The sequence below is a fragment of the Quercus robur genome, chromosome 3 (assembly GCF_932294415.1).
Source record: "Quercus robur chromosome 3, dhQueRobu3.1, whole genome shotgun sequence".
Taxonomy (NCBI): Eukaryota; Viridiplantae; Streptophyta; class Magnoliopsida; order Fagales; family Fagaceae; genus Quercus; species Quercus robur.
In genome coordinates, this window is record NC_065536.1 from 13205313 (window position 1) to 13217839 (window position 12527).

Below are 12527 nucleotides of genomic sequence, written 5' to 3' on the forward strand. Positions count from 1 at the left end.
TCTTGTTGACTCTAATTCTCAGAAAAGAATCAAATATTTGAGGGTTGATTGTATATTGTAACAAGAGAATTATATATATATATATATATATATGAGAAGTAAATGCCTAGTCGAGCGAATCAACTCGCATTTTTTTGCCTTGAAAAATTTGTAAAAAGAAATAATATTGAGAGCTTATTTTCAACTTATTTAGTTTATTTGGTTTATATAAAAACCAGATAAACTAAGTAAGTTGAAAATAAGCTCTCAATATTATTTCTTTCTATATATATATTTTACACATTTTATTTATTTATTTATAAATTTTAAACTCAATAAACCAATGAAAATAAACTCACCCAAACAAGTGCTTACCCATATTCTTGGAAGAGTTGGTTGAGGCTCTAGCAAATTATAGCTTTAGGTTCATCTCCCTGGACTGGCAATGCACATAGTTTGCAGGTGATGATTATGTAAATTGTAAACACACCCCCCCCCCCCCCCCCCACCCCCCCAAAAAAAAAAAAAAAAAAAAAAAAAAAAGAAAAGAAGAAGAAGAAGGAAATCATGGAAGTGAAATTCATTTTATTGATAATTTTCATCCTGGAGAGGCCCCTTCAAACATGGTACAATAAGAAGCCATCATATTTTACTGCATTTGGTGAAAGCAAGGCGCGAAAATGCAGCCTATAAGGGGCCCAAATATACAGAATCAAATGGGCAAAGAAGATAACCATGTTAAAAGGACCAAAGGAAAGGCCAAAGGGCAGAGCTACCCATGATGTCGTTTCCTCATAGGCTCAAATTCTGACCCCAGAGAATCTTGAAGGAGCAGTTCAATAATTTGATATATGCTTTGTAAATAACCTTGTACGTTTCCCTTCTGTAAAATATGTAGGGAGAATAAGTACTTCTCATCTTGGGTATTATATCATCACTAGGTTAAAAAATGTGTAAAAGTTTTCAACTGAATAATTTTTTTGAATTATAAGATTGGTATGAGACAACATATATTTTAGGTACCTAGTAAAATTAAAAGAGAGCCTTATGTAGGTCCTTTTTGTCCTGTCAGTCTTATCTGTTGGGAGACAACTATTGAGGGAATTATCGACCCTAGAAGTCTCTAAGGTAAGAGACAAAAAGAGTGTCTTGTGGAATAATTCATCTGCCCTAAAATGACAAGAGGGTCTGCAGTGGAATACTGTCGAAAGCTAAAGATCAAAGCAAACAAAAAGGACTAAATTCAGGAAGCATAATTTTAGTATAAGAAGTATCTTAAAAGCATCTTAGAGTCCTTTGATAGGACAACCTAGGCTTCCCACCTAGATTAACTACCTAGATTAATCCCACCGTAAACCTTAGGCTTCACCACGTAAGGTTGTTTGGATTCACCATCAACGTAATGCAAATGTTGCATGAATAAACACTGAATAATCAATATCAATATATATCTAATATTAAAGCAGAGACCTCATGTGAGAAAGCATGAAGTCTTATCAAGCGACACTTTAATTTTGCATTTAGCCTCTTTAACCTCTTCTCATTAACATTTTTTTCACTGTTACCAAAAAGATTAGGTTAAATTCTTTTTACTGTAATCTAAAAGATGGGTTGTTATTAGAGATTAGACTAAATCAAATCAAATCTTATGAAAAACCCAAACCCACTCATTCCCTTACATATTATGACCCAAGCATGATCATTTCCCACGTGTAAATGAAAGCCAAAACTCTAACCCACTAACAAACTCTCTTTATCCTCCCCCACATGTAGATGAAACTTGAAAACCAAAAACGTAACTCACTTAGAAGCTCTCTTCCTACATACAAGCTTCCTTTCGGACTACACACACTCTTCAACTTATTTGCAAACAATAGTTTTGTAGTGTTAATTCAGTGATCCCATCTACCAAACCAACATTCTTACTCACTTTTCAAGTCCTAATTTAGCCCTTATAAGTAAACTAATGGAGATGTACAATCAAGGAAGATTACAATCACTATAAAAAATAAAAAATAAAAAAGGAAAGAAACGTGCAGTCTAACCTCAACTGTCCCATCACTCTATCTTCTCTTTCTCTTCCAAAACCTCTCTCTCTCTCTCTCTCTCTCACACACACACATTTTGAGTGGTATATTAGGATTCTCCAAATTGAAGTTAATATTCAATCTTACCTTTGGGCTGCACATTGGAATGATTGTCTTCTAAGATAATGAGTGCTTCTCTTGATGTGTAACAAAAATTGTCAAATGGTATGCGATATGGCATAGGCAGTTAGGCACCAATAGTCATATTGCATTCAATTCGTATTAAATTTCGAGTTGTCTATGGTGCTATGGTACTAGGTATGAAGACCAATTTGTTAATATAACTTTTGATATGCTCCTATAGCCGATTAAGAAAGTCACAGCAAATTGGACCAAATTGTTTGTGATGCATTCAAATTGCAGATTTTTTTTTTTTTTTACACAAATGCCTGAAAGTGGTAAGTCCATTATGAGTATAAAGATGATCATAAGTTCAGATATTGACAAACAATTGAGATACTGAGGTCATAGATTCTAATAGCATTTGTCCATTCAGAAAATCTAAACAATTTATAGGATCCTAGCCACAAATATTTAGCATATAATCTATGGTGCAAAAATATTTTTGGTATCCTATATGGTAGAAACTAGAGAGGACTACAGAAAGTTTTAGTTAGATGCACACCAATTTTTTTTAAAGTCTTAATGTCCTATTTATTGTTTCAGTTTGAAACTAATATAATTTGATTATACTTTCTATGCAAAACTCAAAACCAACATACTTTTAGGTAAAAATTTCTCATGTATCGCACGGGTTTCCAACTAGTATTAATAATCATCTGAATCCAAAATAAACCAACTGGAGTTTTATATACAACTTCCAGGAATCACAATGATAAAGATAAACTCTTAATATGATTCCTAAACAATCTCAAATACTAATCAAATTCTAATAATAAACCCAAATAAAGATAAAGATAACATAAATGATATTGATAATCTCCACGAATGTGCTATAATGTGGTGTCCGCACCACCTATTAACCTTTGGGGTTAAAAGAGTGCCAAATGCTAGATGGTCTAGATTTACATGCACTTGATGATTCAAGGCAAGCTAAGGTGTAGTGCTGAAGTGACATGCAAAAGTTACATTGCACATATATTGAACTTGTACTTTCAGGTGAACATATCCCAAATATTCAAAAATCTTTCAGCTGCTTGAAATATTGAACTAGTAAAAAGGAGTCGAGATAATGTATTGTACAAGAATTGGACAAAAATTGCAAGTAAAGATACTTAAAAATTTCAATCTGAAATATTTTCAACATTAATTTGAAACCTTAATTTATACCTATTGCTTAATTTTCACTGTCGCTATTACTATTTTAAACCTAAGAATTATGCATCACAAACATGAGATAGATTCTGTAACAGGCGAAGTCCTTGAAATTATGCGTCACTGTTGCTGGGGACCGTTAGAAACTTAGAGTGGTATATAACTATAGATGTGACTAGCTCAAATAAACTAGTATAAACTTTTGTTTGTTTATTTATTTCTCCACTCTTTTCCTCATTTCCAATTACTAAGATTCTCATTATTTACCCCATTAACACTAATTCAGTATGGCATTGATGGACATGGACTAAGAAAGCATAAACTCCATTGGTATAAGTTGATGAAGAGGGATTTGGCTTGTCCTAGGTGTCTTTGCGCATTGAAACGCTAGATAGATACACGTCCATTTTTACACACACGGTTTTTACACACACGGCACGCCTATGTTCAAAGTATAAAAAATCGAGACAATAATTAAAATTATGCAACCAAGTAACCAACCTTAAGTGGTTGGAGTTACCAATAAGGAATTCTAATCTCTGTTCCATCTAAAACCATCCATCTCACTTTATTCTGAACTCAATTTCTTCCAAAGGAGGCACCAAACTTTTAGATTCTCTAATAAATCTGTTTCCTTTTATTATAAACTTTTTAACAAAAGCTTGATGATAAAATGTTTATCACTGCATGTCTCATGTGCTTCACAGTCCTCATCATTGATCTCACTATGCATAAATAGACTAAAATGCCTTGGCCAGTCTCAGACTGTAATATCTGATTACAGCTTCCTTCTATTCCTTATCTATATTCTCTTATTCTTAATATCGGGGCCACTTCCTGACCGGGATTTGTCTCCTGCAAAATTTCATCATCTCTCACCATCTAGTTATATCAACTTACAATCATCATGACTTTGATGGGATCCTCAGTTTTTCCCAGACCTGTTAACCAATTTTAACAAACTAACACTGCATGCATCGAGAATAATGCAAACATGGTAACCCTGCAAGCATCAATAAAAGGGATCCCACATTGGCATTTTATGCTGTGAGGCGTCAAACTCCACACTTGCATGCCCAATAATAAGATAAAGACTGCAGGCATAGTGATTTAACTCCAATCTAGTTCAATGTACATCAGATTCTGAAGCAATGTAGCGAACCTACTTTACAAGTTCATCAAGAATGAAACATTATTTCTGGGAGTTTGTCAAGCTTCGATAAATCATACCACATAGTTCATCATACAAATAGAATTCAATATAACAAATTTCTTATGAGCCACTCAAGGGCATTATAGTGCTCTTTCTTTTTTGGCAACCTTTGAAAAGACTGCCCATTTTCATTGCAGAAGATGATAGTTAGCACTACAGAAATTTGCTTCAAGGTATGTCTATATACATACCAATACATAATGACTTTCAGATTTTATATCTTATGTTGACCACCGGTCGAACAAAATTTGGTGATTCCGATCTTTTGTACTGCCTCGTATAGGAGAGCATTAGAGTAAGTGTGCCTCACTAATGCAACTGCAGCTCTGCCACAATCAGTTTTCTTCCCAGTGCGCCATAATAAGGGAAAATATCAATTATTTCCCCTATACCCAGCCCTCCTGCTTGTGGTTACCTTGAGATCTGGAAAGGAGTTCTTATTTTTCAGCTTCTGATTCGACACTAGCCCTTGTTTCTCCTTTCTTCTCCCCTGCCATCTTTGCATTCTTTTGACCAACTTTATCAGCATACTTGGCAAAAGCAGCAGACAGGGCAGATTTAACTGTCAATTCAGGCTCATTCTTCTTGTTGCTTGCATCTTCTGTGGCCTTCTCCTTTCCTTTCTCTTCACTCACTGAGACAGGTTCAGTATTGTTCTGGACAGGAGTTTCAGGAACTGCAGGGCGGCTGGCAACAACACGCTTGAATGGCTCATGAAAAGTGTCATACAAGCGTTTTACCTGATGAACAGAGTAGATTCCTTTTGTTTCACACCATCAATTCCTTTACTTAAAGGTATTCAAAATTTTAAAAATGCCTCTAGCTTATATATGCAATCAACCGAATAACATCACACAAGAAACAAGAACCTATTATAGTATGACTTGACTCACTTTAAACAATGGAAAAGTACCTTGCGCTCTCCAATTCCAGGGCATCGAGCTAGATCTTCCATTGATGCATCCATGATATGAGAAAGGGACTGCATTAACATGACAATTGGCATATCAATATTTACACCAAAAATAGTAACCAAAAAAATAAGAAGAAGAAGAAAGAAAGAAAGAAAGAAAACTCCTAATGGAAAGATCCAGGTGCAAAGCAGTGTCATACCCCAAATGTAGTACCAAGGGTGACTACATCAGTCTTGTTAACATGTCGAACCGTTGTAAGAGCATGAGTTAGCTACATTTAAAAAGAAATAGGTTCAGTTCAATTAACTCATAGAGCTAAACTGAACAAATGCACCCTAGATATTTCAAATTTAAGCAAATTAATATAAAAAAATAAATTGATTCTAAACCAATGAGAACCAAAATATAATACCCGTGATAGATAGTCTGTATCCATTTGGCCTTGAATAATGTCTGCAGGCTTGTTTTCATATACTTTTATAGTCTCCAAGTAGCGACCACATTCCTCCAAGCTATAACAGAAAGTAGCCAAAAGGATATGTAGTCAAGGAATCATACTTAGGTTAGAGCCATAGAAAATCTGAAAAAGATGATTTTGTTACTGGTAATAACAGAACCAGGCTCCAATACACTTGAATGGATGTCTTTAGCATATTACATATGGTTGTCATCTGTATTTAAAGAGGAAATTACCTCCAAGCACATAATAGGGTACAGTCATGAAGCAGAGCTGTTTTAGTAACTTCAAGTAAAGGCTTAGCTACATCTTCCTGAAACCAATGGAAAGGAAAAATGTAAACTTGTCCATTTATATTAACAACAAAACTTCTAATTTATATGTCCACATGGATCATTAAAAAACTTGGATAAGAAAAAATTATATTACAGACAAGAAAGCAGGGTGGCTTACCACATCGACATGACATAAAACAACACGAAGCTTGAAATTCTTTTGCAGTTCTCTGATTCGGTAATATAGGTAGTCTGGGTGCAGCAGATGATACCGAAGACTGCATCAATTAGTAAACTTAATACCCATTGATGCAAAAGGATGGATTTTTAAAATTCATATAATAAAATGATTAAATAGAAATGACAAGCTAGGCCACTCTATATATCAAAGCCATGCCGAATATTTTTGTGAACTACGGTTCTAACAGAAGAAGTCCCTCAATAAAGCACCAAGTTATCACCTTACAAACATAGAAAATGATATATATAGGTGCAAGTGTTCAAACCTCAGATAGAGAGCACATGAGCTTTGACCAAGTAAGTAGTCACAAACAATATCTGCAAAAGCCCACCTCACATTCCTGATATGTTTGAGCAAGGGGTTTCCCTTCTGAAAAAGGAGAGAGGACTTTCACATTCAGGCTAAGTAAAAATAACAGACAACTCTGTAATTGGTACTAAACAGTTCTGCTGAGAACAAACATTTTTTTGGACCAAAAAGTTCAGTAAGAAGATGTTATAAAAATTTAGATTTTCCAACACTTACCCTCAAGCTTTTAAGGAAAATAAGATAGATTTCACAGTATTGAAGAGAGTAAATGTAACGAACTAAGGAAAAGTGCTGGCCACTAGTCTAGTCACAATTGAGGTTCTTTGTAGTTAAAGCCCAAATTGAGCTAGTATATACCCAACTTGGGACTCAACACATACCCTCACAAAACACTCTCAACTAATTCAATTCGATATTCAATGAATCTAAGGTATCACAGTAATTACATCACAAATATTCCAAATTGTTTAATGTACGATAGTATCACTGCTGCCTTTCCCTCTCCTTCTAAGTTTGTCCCACTTCCTACTGAACTACGACATAACTTATGCAACTACAAAAAGTTAAACAGCTTTGATCAATAAATTTTCATTCCACCCTTGGTTAATTGATTTTCCGACCGTTTTTCTACTCTTATTATGCTGAGGGTACAAAAATAGAATAGAACTTCAAGATCCAGCTGTTGATAGAAGTTATTTTCTCCAACCCACTTTAGGGAAAATCTACTTTTATATGTAAAAAATAAGAGAATAGTTTTTTCCTAAATGAGTAACTATGTAGCAGAGTGATATGAGATATAATTCATAGTTTGGGCAAAATTTATGAACAATTCCTTAGGGGAAATACATTAGGTTTCCCCATAAAATTCAAACACATGGTTGCATTGACCAATGAAACACAAAAAGTGTCATTTTTTCAAGGACAATTAAATACAATGCAGCTATTTGTTTGAATTTAATTGGAGAACCTAATATATTGCACCTATGGAACTGTGCCTAGTTTTACCCTTATGATTTATAGTAACTAATATTGATCAATACAGTCATACCAAATTTTTCTTCTTACCATTTTGCACTATTAACACATACTTCTATCATAATAAGGAACAAATGCTGAGATCAATATTATATCAACAAATGAGATGTGGCATCCAAAAATTCTGGGAAAGTAATTATAAAGGTGCATGTATTATTGTATTGTCTTGCGAACAAATCCATCACTTCCAACAGGAACCTTACAATACATCTACCATTACCACCAAATGCCTGAAGTTCAAGTTAATGAACAGTTGCTGTAGTGACAACATCATCTACAACAGGCCCAGCAGCTATGATGCATATCAAATGCTTAAAAACAAAGAATGCCCCAAATAGCCCACCTGTCTGTGGCTTACAAGAATTGCATTGCGACTCTGTGTGGCAAGTGAAGTTGACAATGGTGATGAAGTAGCAGGAGCAGCAGAAGAAGCCGGTGACGTAGAAGATGGTGGATGAGATTGACCAATTTGTCTAAAACAAACAACAGACCACATATAACATCTCAATTTCAAGCCCCACAGAAACAACAAACCACAGAAAGCATCTAAAAATCAAACAAAAGCATAGAAACAAACTTCTTCACCCCAAGATCAACCACTTTGAAGCTGAGAACAACAACAAATAGAGGAAAAAAAAAAAACTTATGAGTGTTCTAGTTTTAGGTTCTTATCGAGTGTCAGAATTAAAAATTTTAACCTGCTAATGCCAACAAGAAGGCACCTAAAAGATTCAATGCTAAATGGTTGTCTTAGCTTCATCATCTAAAGTTCTTTGTTCCCTCAGGTACAAACCAACAAAAACATTATAAACAGAACCTAACATTCCTCAAGAGTCAAGACAAAACCCTAATTCTACCTTTGCTCTCTGAGAATAACGCACGCAATGAAATAAAGTTTCTTTTCTTTTTTTTGGTCCTTAAACTTTTTTTTTATAGGTAAGAATAATTTTATTGAAACAAAACTAACTTGTGAAAATAGTCATGAAGTAGCCTAAAGAATTACAAATGGAGAACTATCTACATATAAATCAAATCTATAAAAGAATGAAGAGAGTCACTATTTGTGAGACCCAGCACAAAAGACCACTCATAATTTACTCAACTATTTGGTACCTGAGTAAAAAATATAAAAAAAAGCTCTTTTCACCACAAACACATTGACCAAATTGCATATTGCATAATTTACTCAAACTTTCCTCTCTTACAAACAAAAGCCAAGAGAATAGGCAAAAGTTTTGCCGCAAAACTTAGTTACAATTCCTTAGGTGTTGAGCTGTACATTAGGTTCCCTGGTTAAATTCAAATGTATGGTTGCATTGAAAAATAAATCACAAACATTGTTATCTTTTCCAATGACAATTAAATTCAATACAGCTGAGTTTAAATTAACTGGAGAATCTAACTTAATGAAGCCAAGGAACAGTAACTAAGTTTTACTCCAATAGAATCCTCAAGCCACCAGATTTCCTTTCCCTCCATTCTCAAATCCACCAAAACCAAGAAAACGATCACAAAACCTCCCCATAGTCACTTTCCACCAAACCAAACAATAACCCAACATTTTCCCAGAAACTAACTTTCCTCCAATATAACCCAAATGGGTACCTCAATTCTAAATTCTAGAACCATAGAAATCTCCCAGAAACCAAACTTTCTCCAGAAAAAACAATAACCCAATTTCCCCAAACAAAAAACAACAAAGTACTCTTATAGACAAACAAAAAAGATAACAGTTTTGAATAAACAGGCAAATGGGTAACTCGAGAATAAAATATACCACCATAAAATCTCCTAAAAAACCCAACTTTGAACCAAAACAAACAGAAACAACACCACCAATGAATTTAGAATTGAAAAGGGCCAAATGGGTACCTGGAAACAGTGCCATTCAAGGCCTGTGAGGACTGTGAAGAGGAAGTGTTATTGGAGGAGGGTGGTGGTGGTTGTGGTGGTGGGGTGTAGAACTCAGAGGATTTGATGAAAGAGAAGGCTTGAGAGAAGGACTTGGAAGGGTTGAAGAGAGAAGGTGGGGTTGACTTTGACTGTGAGCTCTCAATAACTTCCTGGTAAGATGGTATCTTTATCACTGTTGAGGAAGAGGAGCTCTTGTTCCTCTTGTGCTGGTTTTGCTGTGAGTTTTGTTGACCTTCCTCTTCCTCATTCTCCATTTTTTTTTTTTCTTTTCTGTTTCTCAGACTGTTGCAGAGAGACACAACGAGTGGTAGTGTTTATCAGACTTGGGCTGGGCCTTTCGATGGGAATGATTTCAATTCTCACAGAAATCCAACCCATTACGTTTGGATTGTATAGTACCCACTTCATCTGTTGCAGCACTTTGTAAAATTGGGTTGGGTCGAGTCACAGGGTTTTTCCAACCTAACCTGCTAAGGTCGGGTTTAGAAACTCTCAATCCGGTGTATTGTGTTGCATTGTTTCATCTCTTGTAAAGAAATTTAGACTGACTATTTAAGCTTTTCTTAATAATATATTATTACAATTTATAATATACCTAAATATTTATATTCCAAAATTTTGAATTTATCAAAACTAATTCTCATAATACTGGAATGAATCAAAATAAAATATGAAAACAAGAGTTATAAAATAAATTTATATGCGTATAGTGGGTCAGGTTAGGTTAGATGGGTTAAAAGAACTATCAACCTGAATTCGACCCAATATGAAACTCAAAATAGAATTGCAACCCAACCCGACTCACCAACCTATAAAAACCAACTCAAGGTGTCAATTTGGGTTGAATTGGGTCGGTTTCGTTGGGTTGGTGAGTTAGATGCATGCTCCTATTCTAAACTTTTCAAGTTGAAAGTGTTTGACTTAATAAATGTCTATTTATAAAGTTTTTTTTTTAAAGTTTTATTTTTACTACATCTTTCCACAAAGCACCGTTGTTACAATAGAAATACATAGGTTCAAATTCTATTTACACCAAAAATTAGTTGGTGTTTTAACCTAATAAAAAAGAATTATTATTATGAAGTAGACAATATAGTTTCAACCTTCAAATTATATCATACTCATCAGATTATCAAAAATAAATAATTTCTTATGTTGCAAATATTGACTCACTTAACATTTTTGGTGACATAAAGTTTTAACGTGTTACACAAATAATTATTTGCCAACCTCTCACTCTTTTTCTTTTCATTACACCAAAATAAGTCTATTACATCAAATGTTAATACAACAAAATTAGTATAGTGGTATTAGACATGATATCAATCTACGAATTAAAATCTGTTGCAATAGTAACTTAAAAGTGGTAAATTATTACATTAATAATAATTAGTTGCAATAACTTATAATTTTCTGTTGAAATAAAGGTTTTAATACAAAATTGTATTAAGAAATTTTTTTTTGCTATAACTTTAATTGAAGAAATCATTGTAATAACTTAATACTAATTATTTTGCAATCTATTACAATAGAAATTTCTAAGGCTGTGTTTGGTTCGCGTAAAATCATTTCTGGAAAATATTTTATTTTCCGGAAATGCTATTTTCCGGAAAGGAAAACGTTTTCATGTGTTTGGCTGTCACAAAATTCATTTTACGGAAAATTAATTTTGGTGTTTGGTTCATTTCATCATTTTACCAGAAAATGCATCAAATCCGGCAAAACGCTCGTCTGACGAGCGTCCGACGAGCGCGCTCGTCGGACGAACGCGCTCATCTCTCGTCGATCGCTCGGACGAACGCGCTCGTCTCTCGTCGATCGACGAGAGACGAGCGCACTCGTCGATCGCGCCGCTCGATCGACGATCGCGATCGTGCACCGCGCCGCTCGTCGGCGCGATCGTCCCTCTCTCTCTCTGATCTGGGCTCTCTCTTCTCTCTCTCTCTCTCTCTCTCTCTCTCTCTCTCTCTTTTCCGGAAGTGAATTGAAGTGAAAATGAAGGCAGAAATGGATTTCCGTGGTCAAAGGGGAAATTTGTGGTTAACCGGAAATCATTTTCCGGAAAATAATGTTTTCCGTGACAGCCAAACGCATGCATTTTCCGGAAAATCATTTCCGGAATCACTTTGAAGTCGATTCAAACGCAGCCTAAGTGACAACTTATTACAGCAAATGTATTTATGTGTGTGTGTATGTGTGTAATAAGCTTAAATAATTGGTATCAAGTTATTATAACGATTTCTTTAATTTATGTCATTGCAAAAAAATATTCTTAATGCAATTTAGTATTCATGCCACTATTGTAACTAAAAATTATAAGTTATTGTTACTAATTATTAATAAAGTAATAATTTACCATTTTTAACTTTTAAGCTATTATTGCAACGACTTTTAATTTGTAAATGTGATATTATGTCTAATACTGTTATACTAATTTTGTTATATTAACCCTTGATGTAATATACTTAATTATTTTGGTGTAGTGATTTCCCGGTACGTTTGTTCCTGTTTTGCATTGTGATTGTGGGAGGCTTTTAGAGAGGCAATGGACGGTTTAACTACAATACGTATAATACTATATTATGAGAGAAACAGTTGAGCATAAGTTTTGGCAAAAAGTGGCAGAAATCAAGTAGATAAAATAAGAGAACATACTCACTGTCCCTCTTTTGTACAGCTAATTATGTTGCTAGATATTATGGGTTGGGGTAACAGTAGAGAATGACCCTCTTTTGTTAAACAACCCAATAATGTAATATATTTGGTATAAACTCTTTTCTTATTGTCTAATAAAAAAAAGTTCTTTGTGTAAATGAATTTTTTTTTTT

At 34.3% G+C, this 12527-nt stretch overlaps 1 protein-coding gene across 4 annotated transcripts; it reads right to left on the minus strand.

Moving 5' to 3' along the window:
• Positions 1–4424: 4424 nt before the first annotated feature.
• On the minus strand, positions 4425–9991 carry LOC126717139 (DNA excision repair protein ERCC-1). 4 transcript variants are annotated; one of them, XM_050418518.1, is made up of 9 exons: positions 9658–9991; positions 8129–8258; positions 6707–6810; positions 6379–6478; positions 6162–6238; positions 5881–5980; positions 5668–5739; positions 5468–5536; positions 4425–5294 (listed from the first exon to the last, which is right to left on the minus strand). In XM_050418518.1, exons 1-9 carry the CDS (start codon positions 9951–9953, stop codon positions 4992–4994), a joined length of 1251 nt encoding a protein of 416 aa, XP_050274475.1. In that variant the 5' UTR covers positions 9954–9991; the 3' UTR covers positions 4425–4991. The 4 variants fall into 4 exon arrangements, with proteins under 4 accessions (XP_050274475.1, XP_050274477.1, XP_050274479.1 ...); XM_050418520.1 differs by having other exon boundaries at positions 5137–5314; positions 5448–5536; XM_050418522.1 differs by having other exon boundaries at positions 5146–5294; positions 5448–5536.
• Between the last annotated feature and the right edge of the window lie 2536 nt (positions 9992–12527).

Coding starts and splice junctions, on each gene's coding strand:
- LOC126717139 (XM_050418518.1), bottom strand. CDS start 9,953: ATGGAGAATGAGGAAGAGGAAGGTCAACAAAACTCACAGCAAAACCAG. Junction 6,479..6,706: donor TCATGTGCTCTCTATCTGAG/GTTTGAACACTT, acceptor TAATTGATGCAG/TCTTCGGTATCATCTGCTGC. Junction 5,295..5,467: donor CTGGAATTGGAGAGCGCAAG/GTACTTTTCCAT, acceptor TCTGTTCATCAG/GTAAAACGCTTGTATGACAC.